Here is a 17369-nt window from a genome sequence, read left to right as displayed (position 1 = left end):
TGCAATAATAATAATAATAATAATAATAATAATAATAATAATAATAATAATAATAATAATAATAATAATAATAATAATAATAATAATAATAATAACGAAGGCTGTGCAGAAATTGACACTTTAAAAAAAAAAGGTTGGCTCTCAGCATCAGGAATTTTAAGCTCATCTGTTCCTTAAAATGCAGAAAAGGAAGTAACATCATAAGTAAGTCAGTGCAGAAAAGAGGTGCACTAGAAATAAAAATGTGGGGCTTACAATAAAATATTTAAGTCCATTCCTTGGTGACTTTGAGACAAGTGATCATATAAATAAACCTTGCATTACAGCAACAAGCAAATGCAAGCAAAGCATACAGGCAAACACCATTCATTACTCTGTGGCCACAATTAAGACTGTGTGGAGTAGTACATTCAGTCGTTTGCTCATTAAATCTGTCTGTTGTGTTAATTGACTACTGCGAGGTAAGCTTTAGCTCTTTTTTTAGGTAAGAGTTCATGTCACATGAATGTTTCTGCAGCAGCGTTTTTAACCGGAAAGCCATAATGACTGAGCTAACTAAACTGCTCTCAGTCAGCTTCAATTAATTTGTGTATGTACTAAACAGCCCTACTCACAGTATTGGAAAAGAGACACATATTCATCCGGAGTTCGGCAATTAAATATAAGCATATAGTGTATGATTATTGAGGGGTGGCTTAAAAAAAGCTTAGTAAGTTGCTCATTAAATTCTCCTCCTGACTGCATTTTGAAGCACACTCGACCAACACACTGAACCTCAAACTGTTCCCACTGTACGAGTAAATAAAACTGAGCAAATGAAATATTGCACTTTATTGCATGAAATTCCTTCTGTAGCTTTTCCTCCCATTCAGTTACTACTGACCTGTGTGTGTGTGTGTGTGTGTGTGTGTGTGTGTGTGTGTGTGTGTACACTAATGACACCAATCAGAATTTCCTTTAGGTGATGAGGTGAGAGTTTTGCACTGACCCTTTTAATGCGTCTGCATCTGTGTGTGTGGAGGTGTAAGTGTAGGCGTGTGTTTGTGCTCACTGACCTCTTAAACACCCCTGTGCTCGTCAACACACAACACAACCACTGGACTGTGACCTGCCAAATAAGAGCTTACGCAGTACACTACACACATCCTCCCTCACTCTCTCTCTCTCTCTCTCTCTCTCTCTCTTTGGACTTCAGACACACTTTTAAGCTCTCTTTTCTCTCGCACATCAAACACATCACACACATCACACCTGTAGTTTCTTCATCCAATCATATGAGCTATCACTGCTCAGCCGCCCTCCCCCCCTTTCTCTTGGCCGCTCTCTGTCTTATTATAATGGTGTCTAATGTGTCCATGTATCCGTGTGTAGATGGGGGCCAGGCAGCAGCAGCACCAGAGAAGAAGGGGTCTGCCGTGGTAATTGGCCATGATGAAGTTTGGCCAGTGGGGTGACAGGCCCGCTAAGGAAGATGGATCATTCTCATTCGCCCCCGTAAATGTTGTCAATTCCACCGCTCATACAGCGCCATCAGCCCTCATCAAAGAGGAGGGACGCAGCTGCCGGGCCATGGAGGGGTTGGGGTTTGGGGATGCTGATGGGGAGGGGTTGTTCGGGGCAAGATGGGAGGAAGCAAGTAAAGGTGGCAGGGGGGGACCTGGCAGATATAAAGGGTCGCTATAAAGAAATAATAAGGAATAAGGAGGAGACAGGAAATGGGGCTGAGATGGAGGGAAATGTTAATCGATTGGTAAATTAGTGGGATAGAGAAAAGAATGTAGAGCAGGGCACTCAGCAGCAGCAGCATCCCACCAACATATGGTAATACTGAGAACTTGGTCATTTTTAGTTTTTCTTCTGTGACCAATGAGTTAAAGCATTTGAAGTTAACTAACTCACAAACTTTACATTGCTTTGAATCCTAAGTCTTCACATTCTTGGATCTGTCACCAAAAGTGGACTCCCAGGATCAAATTTCACTTCATTACTCCACTAAAGTTACACATCATGGACGGCACTCACTGTTTTCAGCGTTTTGTTTTCATTTTATATAAATGCAGCATTTTTTTTAGGGTATAACATACACAATTTCTCATTGGTTGATTATTGCTGTCTGCTTCGATGCATTTTCTCCTTTCTTGTTTTGTTAACTCTGTCCTCTAAAGGGTTAGCAGATAGCAGTCCTTTATCATAACATCATAACACTTTAACTCTTTAAAAGCAGCTGCACTAAGTTTTTATCTCACTCGTTCTATCACTGTGTCTCTTCCACGCAGCAGCTTGGTCTGCTGAGTCAGAAATGGGACAGATGTGCCCAACCCAGCCAGAGACACACGCATAAACACAAACAAGCACACAAATACACACACAGACCGGCCCTTCTGTACCATTTGCATAATAGTATTTCCTATTTTCACCACTTCCAAAATAGCTCGTGATTTCTCCATCTCCTACTCTCTCTCTCCCATTCGTCACATTGGCTTGAGTGCTCCTGATGGAAAATTGCTTGACTATAAACAAATACAATTCCCTGAGTGGCCCACAGACTGAGACAGGGATTGTGGGGAAGGAATTTATCTGTGCTCAAACTGAGCGTGGCAGCAAGGGGAGGATACTCATTTCCAAACAGCTCCTTATGAGTCATGGGGCCGCTGTAGGCCACATGAGAGGAAGTTTTTACATATTTTATACTTAATTAATTTATCTAAGTTTTGCAGTTGTTTACTGTTATACTTCTTGTATGCATGATTTTTAAAAAAAACGTTTAGTGTAGTGATTACACAATGACGCAAAGTCTGCTGGGTTTGTTGTTGTTTTTTTCAAATTTGAGCAGCATGGTTGATGCGTCTGATCACACTTAAATAGTTTCAGTGTTAATAAAAAAATGTTGTGGCTTTGTGCATCTAAATCCAATCTTCACCTGAAAGCTACTTTTAACTGCGTCCAGACGCCCTTTCTGTTACAACCCCACAGAGATTTGTGTCTCCTCCTAGAAACAAAAAGTGTATCTTTTACTTTTCAGTTAAATGTGTGAACCACTACACTCTGGAGCCATCAAATTCAATCTCTAACTCCACTGTGAAATTTCCTACAGGATACTTTAATAAGCTCATGCTATAAAGCGATGAATTTAGCGTTATTTCTAGTTGTTTTCTCTTGATTTATTATTTGTTGTGTGGGGAAAACATTCTGCGGTCAATGATGAGACGAACTAGCTGAAATGACCTGAGATGCATTCTTCATTTTTGTGTTTAGTGCAGCAGTAAAGAGTAGACAGGAAAGAGGGGAAGACACAAAGGGTCAAGGGGCAGATTCAAACCCGGGCCGCTGCATTTCAGCCACAGGGCATCTGAGCCAAACTGGAGCCCAAGATAGAAATCCTTTTAAGTAAAGAAAAAAAAATCTATAATATCAGTCTCATTTTTCTCCGTCCACATCTCAGTGTAAACTGCTTGGTACTGGGGTGGGCGTTTGGACCCAGGGCAGCACGGATGGGCGGGGGTGCTTGTCAGCCCTGCTGATTTATCACCTGGGTAATAGAAAGTGATTGAAGGGAAATTCAAATGAACTGTCTCTGACAGGCACACATGCAGACACACATACGAGCACGCACACATAAATTAATAGCGGGGCTTAATAGACTACAGGGTGAAGTGGAACAAGAGCAGGAGAGGCAGATGAGATAAAAGCAGGGCTTGTTAGGAAAGAAAGATAAAGAAAAAGGTCTGAAATAAACAGGATAGACGAGTAACTACTGCTGACAGATAAAATAAGATTTGCTTGCGAGAGGTATTGCTTTTGGTCTCTTCAAGTGGGACGAAGGAAGACAAAATAATGAGTAAGCCTCATGTTTTAGTGCAAGAAAGCTAAAAAATAATGAGGAGCTTGACGTAACCACTGAGATTACAGTTTATTAGTATAACACCTGAATCTGAGCCTCTTGCTCTTCTGTCTTTACTTTGGTTTTCACAGTTTTGGACACGTCTTTGTCCGATGCACACACACTGACGCGCGTTTCGTAAAAGACGACCCCATACAAAACATCACCAGCAGGGACAAATCTGTCAGGAATGTCAGTCGCAAGGCAGGGTGACCCCCCTTGACCATAACCCCACCAATAGTGGTTACTGTGCACACTCACGCACACGTGTACACACACCTCAGCCCACATACCAAAGAGCCTAAGCTGTGGCTGTCAGCGTTAAGGCTAAGAGTGTCAATCATTCCCAGTGGGAAAAAGGGGGGTTAGCAGAGGTGGAGGACTAGATAGTCATGTAGATTTGTGTGTGTGTGTTTGTGTGCATGTGGTTGTGATTGCTTGGGTCTCTTTGTAATGCACTTCTTGAAGCCAGTTTGACCCCAGTTTGATTCCCCTATCCCAGACGCTGACCCCAGTGGCTTGACCAGGCTCAGACAGGACACTGACCTATGAATCATGGGTATTATAGTCTTGAGTCCCAGTCTATAGAGCTACTACAGCCAATCCCTGTCGACCTCTCGCCCTGTGCCACTCAAGTCCCCATGTCGGTCAGAGGAAAGAGAATGGACTAAAAAGCCAAACTCTGCCCTGTAGGTCTAAGGCTGCAGCCTATTTATGCTTCCATATACTCCGACTACTCGGGAGTTTGCTTGTACTCTTGCCCTTGGCACTGACTGAATAAATAAACCAGAAGCAGTGTCAGCTTGAAAGCTCGCTGAAACAAAAATTTCATTTTGAAACATTGGCCAAATATTTCCTTAATATTGACCGTTGGGCTGCTGATTAGAAGGCATCTGAGAAAAGGTAGAGAGAATACAAATGCTAGCTTGTTGTCATTTTGTTATTCAGCATACCACTTACACCTGTCTATTCCACTCAGATTTACATTAATTTACTCCTGAGAAAGGGCGGGAGGTCAATTTAGATGCAACATTAGGACACACAGACACACCCTTTCTCGCTCTCGGTTTTCTTGTCTCGTTTTTTCTCTTTTTCTCTCACATGCAAACGATCACACGCATACGCACATTCCCAAGACGCATCAGCATGCGGACAGCGGCACTGCCGTCCCACCAAGCAGCAGGAAGTGAGGTCATAATGAGAGTCGGGTCAATATGTTCATTAACCCCTGTAGTGTGTCTACATTATAGGAACATCAATAGAGCAGGTCTGACTCATCACAGTGTCTATCAGACCAAAGAAACTCACAGCGGTTTGTCAAGCCAACAGTGAAAACACGACTTGATGCTGACACTTTGAGAGCTCACAGCAACATGAAAGAATTGGGGAAAAGACAGGATGAGTGAAGCGCTTGGATAGAGAGAGAGCTTTTTAAAATGGGATTATTTGTTGTGCAATGTGACAGCAGTCAGCAACATTGACATGGCATGGCAAGGCATAGCAGGCAGGCTTTTTTTTCTAAAAACAGAGACAAATATTTTATACGACAGTCAGATAAACCTTAAATGTTAACTGATAAACTACAAACTAATCTGGCTTCTGTACTATGTAAATCCCAAAATAGTCCATTACATTTTAAGCTTTCCTGCCTTACATTTTTTCACTATCAGCAACAACAAAAAAAAAAGAAATTTGCACCTGTGTCCACTGGAAAACCCAAATAACTGTCATATTGGTGGCAGTTTGAAACTCCTGCACACTGTCTCTTTAAACGATGTGACTTGTGCCATTCAACAGTTTTGCTCTTATTGATGGAAAGACCAAAAACAACAATGTGTTAGTCTAGCGCTGTTTGCTTTAATTTTGTTTGCATGTGTGGCACGCAACCGTTGAGCATTAGTTCTTGGATGTTTTTATTTGGAGATTCCAGGTTGGTGAAAGTAGGCCGTCTTCTAATCAAAACATATACCCTGGTGTAAAAAAAAGCGTATGCTTTTTTATATTGTGCTTATTTTTTGTCAGAGATTGTAAATAAAAAAAACACATGTTCTGAAAAGGATGAGAGGCCCTTTAACCTCTGTGCTGCAGTTACACCTACATCCCAGGTAGGCCCATGTATTATTTTCTTGACTATAACCAGAGGTTGTGAAGGGCCACGGTTAGCAGGATAAAAAAATGTGTCTTTGAACGAGGACAAAGCACTTGTTAGGGGGGAAACATATTTGTTGCTTTGGATCTTTTCATGGTCTTGTAAACAGTAAGAAAAAAAATGTCTGAACTCAGCGAAAAAAGACTTACAGTATAGGATGGCTGAATGGCTGTTGTGCTGTGACAGTGACTTGAAGTACACTGCTGTGTCTGGTGGCCGTGAGGTGATAACACAGGAGACGCCACTTCTGCTTTAGTCAGCTCCTGTTTGTTTTTCATGAGCGGTTATCTCCTGTCACAGCCCCTGTTTTTCATTAGCCCACAACTACATTCTTGTTGACTCCTAACCTCTTCCCAACCTCAGCCTCAGCCCAGAGCCTGCACGATGCCTCGCCCTTACCTTGCCAGAATCAGGGCTCACATAGAGGTCAGAGCTGGACTGGATTGGACAGGATGGCTGTCTGTCAAAGAGGCGGTCCAATACCTCGATCTGCTGTGGCGAGAATAGCTCCCCTCTCATCTGCTTCCTGAGGAAGTCCCGCCCACTGTGGCCGTGTCCATTGGCCAGCGGTGACTCCTGCAAACCTGCACAGAGAGGACAGGTGAAAGGAGAGGGGTAAGACAGGCTGTAAATGCAGAATTTTTAAGAGAGGAATGATAACTGAAAGGGAGAGGAAATGAGCAAGATAAAAGGAAGCTTTTGTGAGTCTGGTTTATGTTATGGAGGGAAAACCCAGACAGACAGCGATAGAGGAATGAAGGGAGTAGTGAAAGCGTGTGTTGACAATATAAATCACTAAGACAGATGTGGAGAAAGAAGTTAGTGGACTCAAATGAACTCCAGTGAACTGATTTAAGACTGAGCGACTTCATAGATTGTGGAGGCTCAGAGAAAATGGTATACAAATGCAATCCATTACCAAGCATACGCTGTCTCTCCTTCTTGATCTCTAAAAAGTACACTCTCTCCTCTCATATATACACACTTGTCCGTCCCCTCTCGTCGTATCACACATACACACACATCCACACAAATATATATTGCCACGGTATCAGTATTAGACTGTGAGCTCTCGTATCCTGCAGTTATTGCAAGGCTGAGGGACTGAACGAGACAATTATAAGAACTCTGAAGAGTCGCGGCCCACAAATGATTAGAGAAGAGAGAACGAGAGAAAAAGATAAAGAGAAAAAGGGGATGAGGGTGAAAATCCCCACTATAGAGCCAATTCAGCGTTCCAAACCACTCCTGAGAGCCTATTTTAGTCCTGGGGGTCACTGTGTGTTTAGTGTGTGTATGTGCGTGAATGTGTGTCCAGGGTAGTGATATGACAGACAGGTGGAGAGGGGGGAGGGGGCTTCAAATATATATATATATATATATATATTTTTCCATTTGGAGTGAAAATACAGATTCATTTGCACCAGACTAGTTCTAATAAATAAAGAAAATGAAGAAAGAAAGAAAAAAATGTCTGTCTAACCATATTTAACCTCAAGGGATGCTTCCTGTTTTGAAATTCTGTAGTTGTGGATAACTTTTAATACCACTACATGTAGTTACTGAGACCTGTGCTACTGCAGGGGAGACTATATTCTTTTTATAAAGGTTTGAGTGTTTGTTAAAATGTAGTATTTCAGATTTAATGACTTCAAAACTACAGAAGTGAGTTTTGCTAATCTGATTGTATAAGTCAGTGAGAATTTTAAGTTACTTCTTCTTTCATTTATGAGCAGGAAACATTTTTCCTAATGACTTTGTGGTCTTATTTACTAGTTTTCAAGTTTTAATTGTATTCATTTTGTTAAATAGTTGTTACCCATCTGTATAAAATAGATGATAAATCAGAGTATAATTCACTTTGTCATAAAGAAGTAACTGAGGTTTCAGCTAAGGACTGAGCTGAGACAGTGTAGTAATCTATAAGAATGACAGGTTTCCTCTTTAACATAGTTTTACTTAATCTTATTCATTCTTTATTTGTTCTAGTCACATTCCTAAAAACATAATCTAAAAAAGGTTTAAAGCAAAGATGCAATGGGTTTTAAGTAAGCAAGTTTAGCTAGATTACATTGAGGAAAATAAGGTGTTTTGTGAGTATACCTGAGGAGTCAGAATTAATTGATCCTTTGTACAAGATAAGAGGATTATGTAAGTGTACATTTTACATCCACAGTAGCCTAATAAGGAAACTGACAGTTTGTTTGTTTGTTTTTTCACTTTTTTCATTGTTTTGGTTCATTATTTAAGTGATCTCTGTGCACATCCAAGAGTGACAGGCAGAACAAAGACTATGTTAAAACATTTGGTAGATTGGCATATGGCACTGTGACGATATAGAGGTTAGCACTTCTCCTCTAAGCAGGAGGTTCTGGGTTTGAAGTTGTTTGTGGGCTGTGGCCTTTCTGTGTGAAGTTTGTGTGATCGCAATGTGGCTGGATGGATTTTTTCCGATAGTCTAAAAAGTTTCAGGTTAAACTGGCTATAGGTGTGAGTGCAAATGCACCAGGATAGACTGAAAACCTTTCCTGGATGGATGGATGGATGGATGGATGGATGGATGGATGGATGGATGGATGGATGGATGGATGGATGGATGGATTACAGTCCCAGAGTTGTATAACGGTACCAAAGCTGGTTGCAAAATGTTTGCTTACAGTTTGATGTGTGTTAGCTAAATTTCAAAAGTTGATAAAAAAGGATCAGTCTTGGCACAACCTGTGGCTTTGGATCAATTCAAAGACTTCTAGCAAACCTTTAAATCTTCAGACAGTATCCAGCTCATGCTACAGTGCTGTGTCACACACTAAACCTCCCTCTACATCTTCAGTACACAAAACCCTCTCTCACAAACAGAGGTTTGATCATAATCTCTCTCTCTCACACACACACACACACACACACACACACTCATATACAGATGCTGGGAGTAGTGTGTGTGTATGGTCCAGGTCTCCGGTGACAGACCAATCAGGGTGGGAGATAAAGCCAGTATGATGCTTTAGCCTGGTAACCCAAGGCAACCCATTTAATCCCACCGGCCAGTCCCCATGATGGAATTCAATTGATCAATCATGTAGCTCTGATGGCACCATTTCAGCCAGCTTATTGCTTTCTGCTTTCTCTCTGTTGCACACACAAACTCTCTCATATGTGCGCAGACACACACACACACACACACACACACAAATGCACCCTGAAAGACTGACCTGTGTCTGTCATGGTGGAGCACCCACAAAGAACCAGAGAAAGACAGAACAGGGGAGATGACAGAACCTGCTGTAATCGAGCAGTAAGAACAAAGCTTTTACTTATGATAATCAATATTGTCCATTCATCTGTATGAAGTTGTGTAAAGGTGTGTGTGTGTGTGTGTGTGTGTGTGTGTGTGTGTGTGTGTGTGTGTGTGTGTGTGTGTGTGTGTGTGTGTGTGTGTGTGTCTTGAGGTGTGCATGCATGGGCCTTGGTATGGATGTGATTGAGGCTGTGAGTGTGGGTGGGTGGGTAGCTTGATATCCGGCTGGTCTCATTGTATCCATGGATGGGTAAAGAAACTCATTGCCGTGACGGGTTAAATCCTATTCACTGTTGGATGCGCGCACACACGCACACACACACACACAAACACACACACACACACACAGCTGCCTCTATCTCTGTGATTCAGTCTCAGAAGGGAAGCGCTTCTCTTCCCTCTTTTTCAGAGCAGAACAAAACAAACAATGAGCCCTTATTGTTCTCTCCTTTCTGCCTTTTTCCTCTCTCTTCCGCCTTCTCTGTCTGTCTCTCTCTTTCTCCCTCCCTCCTGCCTCTCTTGCTCTCTCTCCATCACAGTCGTCTTCCATAACAGCCTGCTTCTGCCATTTTTCCAAGAATCCAGAAGCAGTTGAATTATTAAATCCAAATACCCTAAAGAATTAGATGAGTTGTTACTTATTTGTCTGTTTTCCTGCCTGCTTATACATGCATGTCTGCAGAGGTTAGAACACCACCCACCAGTGTGCTCCTTTTTGCTCTTGACATAGATAATCATGCTGATAGCCCAAGTGTCACAAGTCTGACCTCACAGCCCCAGCTCTTCCCTGCATGTGTGTGTGTAATGATTTTTTTTGTCTGTGAGAGTGTGTATGTGCCTGATCCAAACTCTAGAGATCAAAGTTTTTGTAAGCCGGGAGGAGCTACGCGCGAAGGGCGACGATCCCCTCCCTCCACCCTGCATCTCTTGCTCACTCCCAGCATCTTTTATTTTGTAAGCTGCCTCATGTCACAGTGGATGCACAAGGGGGTGAGAGGTCAATCTGGCATTCTGGGTAAATGCCATTGAAACTATTTGTTGTTATATTTTGAAAAATGTGCATGACTTAAAAATACTGAGAGTGGATTTCCCCTCACAGATTTGAGGAAGAAAAAAACAGCACTCCCTTTAGTGAACGGCCCACCTGTCCTGAACTCCACATGCATGTTGGATGCTTGCACACACACACACACACACACACACACACACACACACACACACACAAGCAGCAGCAGAAGCTTCAATGTGTAAAGTGAATAGGTTAAGGTACAATAGTCCCCTTTTGGCCCCAGAAGTCAAGTTCTTCCATTCACACCCATTCATCTCCTTTCTGGCCCCAGTCACCCCCAACTTCCCCTCGCTTTGGCTGGGGGCACAGGTCACCACAGGGTTTTACCCCCACAAACTCCTCCTACCAACACACAAGAACACATACATACACAACACAAGCTACTGATCCCTCCTTCCTGTGTTCACGTGCACAGCAGCTGTTTGATATGCTCATGGCTAACAGTTTCCATTGCACGCGTTGACGTCCTTACAAGCACATACAGCAGATATGATATGCAATGATATGATATTAAAAACACATTTCATCACAACAAACTAAGCATCATTTCACTCATACTGCGCACCTTACAACAGATTAGGATGGCCAGACCAGCTCAGCACCAGACCTACTGATTTATGTTTTACCAGTTTTAAAAGTCAATGGCCTGGAGAACATGTTCTAATGTAGATGTGTTTTTAGCAAATCGAGGGGGCAATATTGTTGACCAGATGGCAACAGTTCAATTGAGGAGTCAGTGGGGTGCTTCTTGTGAGCTAGAATATCATTTGCTTTATTTATACCTCTGTCTCTGTAGATACATTCCATTATTGAAAACATAATATTTTCCACAACACATTTAATTCAAAGAGCACAATCTGCTGCAGGAATTGAGATGCTGTGGACACCAGGGAGTGTGGAGTTCAACAACATGTAGCAATGAGAGACTAAATAATTGGTGGAGGCACAAAATGAGTTGGTACCAAGTTAAAATTCAACTTCATGGGGGGTGATTGAGTGAGACAGATGCAAAGAATACCACTGACTGATGTGAGAATTATGGGAATTAGACAAGAGGTTTACCTACACTAGCAAACAGCCTGTCAGCTACAAAACAATGGATGAACCACTCTGTATGTTTACTGATGTTGGTACAGTTTACTGGCTATATTGGCAGAGTAGTAGATGATGTAGTGGGACAGAATATTTTCAGTAACAACTTGTTTTTTGTGGTCAAAAGGTTTCTTTTGTTCAGTTTATGTGGTCACTCCACATGCTCCAGTATAAGCTTATGGCTTAAGCACATTGCGAAGCAATTTGTAACTAGTTGTACTGGTTTATCAGCAGGGTTAGTGGATTTAATCATTAGGAAAAGGTATAACTTCTCATACCAGTTTAGGAAAGAGTCAATGGCCACTGTTAATCCTCTCTGTCATGTAGGAGGCTCACTAAAAGAGTATGGGCTGCATATGTAATAAAATGCCTGTCTATTAAGCATGCAGACCATGCCGCCTTAGGATCATCAGAGGATTCAGCTAACATTAACCTGCTCTAATAAATGAATTAATAAATAAAAATAAGAGCTGCAGTGTGTTTGGGGATTTTTTACACAAAAAACTCAGGAAAATTGCAACAGACTGACTCAAGGCTCCCCCCCCCCCCCAAAAAAAAAATGGACCAATGGTATCATTGTTCTAAATGCGTTCTAAACTACACAAACTGTCACATTGCTGTATGTGTGATATATCCACCTGTACAAAGAGAGACAGACAAAGTCAACAAAAGAGCCTTGGTGATGTCCGGTGTGTCACTGTAGTGTACTGTGGGTTTATGCCTTCCTTCTCCGTGTGTAAGAATGTCTGCAAAGACGGGCATATGGCCGTGACTCGTCGTCAGAAGCTTGCCTTATTGTTTGCCTGTGTATGTGTTTGTCTGTCCATGTCTGTGCATGCTGTTCCCCCTGTCGCCCCTTGCTGTGTGTGTGTGTCATTATCCAGCGGGGGCTGCTCTAATGGAAGCTGTGATTAGCAATGCTGTTAATTAGACCACAGAGCCAACCGCGCAGACCTCTGGCACAGAAACGCTGCAGATAAAACACACAAGCGAAACGTGACACGGAGAGACATAATGCTCGAATGATGCTTTCTGAATGCTTCAATGAAACGAGAAGTGATACAATGTTTCGATTCGAACTGTGAAATGGAAAGTCCAGCAGCAGTCATAGAAAACCGGCAGACAGACCACACATGTAGCACATGGTGTAGTGTGTCATGCACATAAAGAACAAAGTGAAACAATAATACCGCTAATTAGGCTACAGATACTTTCCTTCAGCAACAGATCTGACTGCAGAGTTTCTGCTGAAGACAATACAGCACAGAATGGGGTGGATTAATACTTCATATTATTTATGTCAAAGAGGCATGGATGAAATCAGTCAGAGACCAGTTTCACTGTGGCCGTTCAGACTTATGATCACTAACACAGGTGAATCTGTTAATCTTTCAGTCTTTACTCTGTCAGTGAGCCAAAATGTGGACATGACAATCACTGTGCTCTGTGCAAGTGCTCTGATCTTATTCAAGAGCAGCAACTAAAATCAGAGTCCCGTCAAACTTAGTGTAAAATTTAACCGAATATATCTAAAATATTTGAATTTGATTTGTTTCTCTTCAGTTCTGTTGCGCAGATATCATACATGCACATCAAGGTAAGTCAAGGTGTGCATGCGAGATAACTTAATGAATACGAAATGTGGAAAATGTGAGGGAAAATTGCCATTTTACATTTGTTTCAAGTGTTAATGTGAGAAAAGGCAGTTTCCTCATCGTGTAGGTTCTTTGTCTGCCCCAGTTTTTAAAGTCTAGAGTGTGTCTCAAGCTTCACCGGGTGTTTAAGCCTGCTTTTAGAACACTATGTCACATTTTGCTTTTATGGATACACCAAGTCTTCTACCTCAACCTTAACTTTGTAACATATTTTGACGTTTTATGCAGTTGCAACAGAAAGACGGAGGAAACCCCAACCAGCGGATGATCGCTGAACAGGATGAGAGTGCAATTTGTTGTTATTTTGGATTGAGCTAAAACCTCATTTATCAATGGACAAACTGTTCACATAGTAAGTCAAACTTTGATCCAGTGTATCAATGATATATGTGTGCATGTCTCTATGTCTGCGTTGGGTCTAAAGTCTTTGTACTCTACTGATGGTTAAGTGGGCTGAATCCGAGCATATCAAGGTGCACCTGGGATTCACCTGGAACCTGCTGGAGTGTTCTGAAAATTCATCAGCAGTGGGAAAAAGGATCCCACACTGTATCTGTGTGTGTGTGCGTGTGTGTGTGTGTGTGTGTGTGTCAGGGAGAGAGAGAGCGAAATAGCCCCCAGTGGCATTCTGTCACCCCCTCTCGCTCCGACATCTGGTCCTGTCTCATTTACCGTAGGAGACCGTCTGTGTGATGGCTTTTTAATGCCACTGACACCCCCCCACACACACACCCCCACACACACACAATCAAGCAAACACGTGGAGGCATATCAGCGTACACAAATATATACATCCAGTACCTATGAGCACATACACAAGCTCACATATACATTAGCACGCAACATTGACCAAGTATGACAGAAGTATATGATCGATAGTGCGTGCATGAGCTGGCCTCTCGGGTTGCTATCCCATGAAACACTGTTAGTAAATAAATCTGCGTTCCTCAATGAAGATGTTTTATTCACATGTCCCGTTGCTGTTGCTCGTGTGTTAGATTCTCGTGTGCCTTGTGCATCCACCAGGAAAAATTAGCAAAGTGGGACATATACAAAGCATAACTGTTTGCTCACCTTCATCCCTCTTCCTCTTGCCTACATCAGCAGCTGAGCTGATACCCAGAATGCCGCTGATGGAGTACGAGGAGCCGGCCGAGTCGCTGGTCACTGCTGAGACCTGTGTGGCTGGCACGGACGTTGCTGCAGACAGATCACATGACAATGCCAACACTTTAAAGGATATACTGAGAAAGCAAAAGAACACCCAAAAAACAGATGACTGAAATGAGGAATTACTTAATCTCAGAGTCGTATTGTAAAATAAAATGGGGGAAAGCACAACACATTTATTGTGTTATGTGGACACTTACTCTTGTAAGCTGTGTGATTTTATTAAAAAGGCATAAGTGACTCTTTAACTCACTGAAACATTTGCTTTCAATAAAACAATTACTTATAAAGAAAAGAGTGTATTTTTTTTAAATGTTCATGTTTTACTTTATGATCACATCTCAGATAAAATGATAAGAAAAAGAAGACAGCAAAGTGTTTTATGAATTTCTGGCTGTTGCTGAAATATCACAGACTGTATATTTTAATGTACTGTGTCACAAAACTCTATAAACACTCACCAAAATGAACTGAATCCAATATATTTGCATGTGTCTTTGGATCTCATTTGAAAGCCCAAATATTTGATGGAAAATAAACAGTAAGCTATAGTTTTTGTGCACAAAGCTCTTTCTGAGAAATTCTTCTGTGTGTCTGTGTGTGCGGATGCCTTTCAGGCTTGAAAAACAACAATCAAGTGTCCTTATTCATATATTTGTGGCATAAACCTCAGCATGATTGCCACACAATATAAATCTTAATTATTATTCTTTTTTAAAAAATCAATAAAAGTCCATTTTTTCTCTCTAAATTTCACTCGGTTGTATCGGCTAAATTGAAACTAAAGGAAAAGACACAAAAGACCAGCCTCTGTTAGTGTTTTGCTCTTTGTTGTCTCTTCCTTTAATCTTCCCCCTGGAGGAGACAAGTTCTTTGCCGGGTGACACAGCGACATACTTGTCACCGCTTCAGTAACACGGACACACACACGCATCCTGCAACCTCCTGACACGCAGGCACAGGCTTAAACATACAGTCGCTCGCTTCTTGGTCCCTTATCTGTACCCCTGTAAGCGGACGTGGGGCTGAGTGACAGTATGGTATCCCAGGAGGGACAGAAAGGTGTGGAGACAGACATACTAATCCCCTCTCCCAGCAGACCCCCCAAACAGAGAAAGACAAGACTGAAATGGCAATAAAGAAGAAGGAGGGGGTAAAAAAGGCAGGTAAACCAGAGGATCAAAGTCCCTTCAAGCCGTTACTCTTTCGCTAACGACAAGGAGAGTATAATGAATGCATATCCCTCCTTTTCCCATCACTTGATTTAGCACTTCAATTATCTGATTTTCCTTTCTCTTTCTTTTCACTCTTTTTTTTATCAGAACGTAACGCTTTTATTCTGCAAATCCAAATGTTCAATTTTCCGCCTGGGAGTGGGACCCATTTATCTGTGTAATCTGTAAGCGTGTGCGTGTGTGTCTCACTGCATCTAGGGTGTGTGTGTGTGTGTGTCGCTTAAATGTGAGTAAAAGGCAGGAGTCAGGGAGCAGTGTGTGTGAAATTAATTTAGATTAATAGACAATGTGCGATTATGAAGATATGAGAGACTCTGAAACACAATCCACTGCAGGGCAAAGTGAGGAAGAGAGAGAAAGGCTATCGTATCTGTGTGTACGCTGCGATATTCATCGAATAAAAGGAAATAATGTTCAAGCCATAGATGCCACAGATATAGTCTTTCAGTGTCTAACAGGATAATTAACTGTATACTGACAAAGGTTACGGGTCCTTTATTAAAAATATATAATGAGAACCTTCCGATAAGTCCTTTAATATTTGTCTGGTTTTGGATCTCATCCAGCTGCACTTAACATAATTTTAACTAATTTGCTAATCGAAACTAAAGCAAAAGTTTACCTGTTGCTAATATACTCAAACTTATTTTCAAACTACTATGTTGCTCAAACAAAACACAGCTGAATTAATCTGACAAAGGGGGCAGAAAGCTGTGTATCCTTCCCCACCAATCACTGCTTGTAGCAATATGGATGAAAAAAAATGTGTTTATGAATATGCATAGTGTAAAGTTTGGTGCATAGGTCACAAGAAGTCCATTAACCTAGATAAGTAATAATTTGGTGATGTAACTGAGAAACCGTAAATATGATCTTTTCTAGCCCGTGAGAATATGCCTCACCAGGTGCATCCTCGCTTTGAACTTGAATATCATTGTAAATAATCAATTTCCAGTCATAACCTCCAATAATCAAAGAGTTAAATGCTTGCCAGTGTTGCTAATCTAGTACCCATTTGAGAAGGAACTGATAAAGATCTCTAATGCTTTGATATTACAATGACTTGAGCATTTTTGTTGACTTATTTATGAAACAGTTATATTTAGGATGACATGGTTTCACGCCGTGGATCCCTTTGATTTCTGTTATTGGGACTATTGTACGTCTTAATAGTTACATTGTACACTACTGTAATAATGTTACCAGTGTGCTTTCGGTTAAAGACGTCATAGCGGATGGGCCAAGAATATGAAAGCTTAATATGTAACTGTTATTTTATATCCAGCCGGTCACCTTTGTTTGATCGTACCCTACCTTACTCGTTCTTCAGTCAGCTCTCGGTTGGCCCAAAAAGGCAAAATGAACCTGACCATCACACAAAACTCTGGTAAAAAAGAAACAAACCCTAAACATACTTCTTACGTGGAAAATGACAATCTAAAGCTGACTGTAAGGATGCAATGTAGATTTGGAACTTTGTGGCACATAGCATCCTGTCTTCACACAGGTCCAGAAACTCTGTTTTCTTGTTCAGCACAGAAGATCCTCTCCGGAGAGATTTACACAAAAACACTTCTTTTGTTAAAAAAAAAAATTGGCTTTGATGGCTGGAAACAGGATTTTCGAACAGCAACCTACCTAGGTTGTGAGCCGACACTGAGCCCGTTTGACCAGGCTGCTGCTGAACCTTAGTCCGGATGATCCTGCAGGAGGAGAGAGGGGATATTAGTGTGTGTGAAGTGGTTTGTGTGAGTGTGCGTGAGAGAGATCCTGAGTGACAGAGAGAACATGACCATCGTGGGAGCAAAACTGCGTATATGTGTG

At 41.6% G+C, this 17369-nt stretch overlaps 1 protein-coding gene across 4 annotated transcripts in view; it reads right to left on the bottom strand.

Moving 5' to 3' along the window:
- pax5 (paired box 5) overlaps positions 1-17369 on the bottom strand; it is a 50111-nt gene that overhangs the window by 13357 nt on the left and 19385 nt on the right. For 2 of the 4 annotated variants that reach the window (XM_042223414.1, XM_042223415.1), the window contains exons 4-6: positions 17184-17248; positions 14215-14340; positions 6429-6613 (exon numbers count right to left, since the gene is read on the bottom strand). In XM_042223414.1, coding sequence (XP_042079348.1) covers positions 6429-6613; positions 14215-14340; positions 17184-17248 — 376 coding nt within the window. The remainder of the gene's footprint in view (positions 1-6428; positions 6614-14214; positions 14341-17183; positions 17249-17369) is intronic. The other 2 variants (XM_042223416.1, XM_042223417.1) reach the window with 1 other exon arrangement.

The sequence above is a fragment of the Haplochromis burtoni genome, unplaced genomic scaffold, assembly GCF_018398535.1.
Source record: "Haplochromis burtoni strain Fernald_Lab_line unplaced genomic scaffold, NCSU_Asbu1 Contig_110, whole genome shotgun sequence".
Taxonomy (NCBI): Eukaryota; Metazoa; Chordata; class Actinopteri; order Cichliformes; family Cichlidae; genus Haplochromis; species Haplochromis burtoni.
Note: the sequence above shows the minus strand (reverse complement) of the source record. Positions and strands in the feature narration are given on the sequence as shown.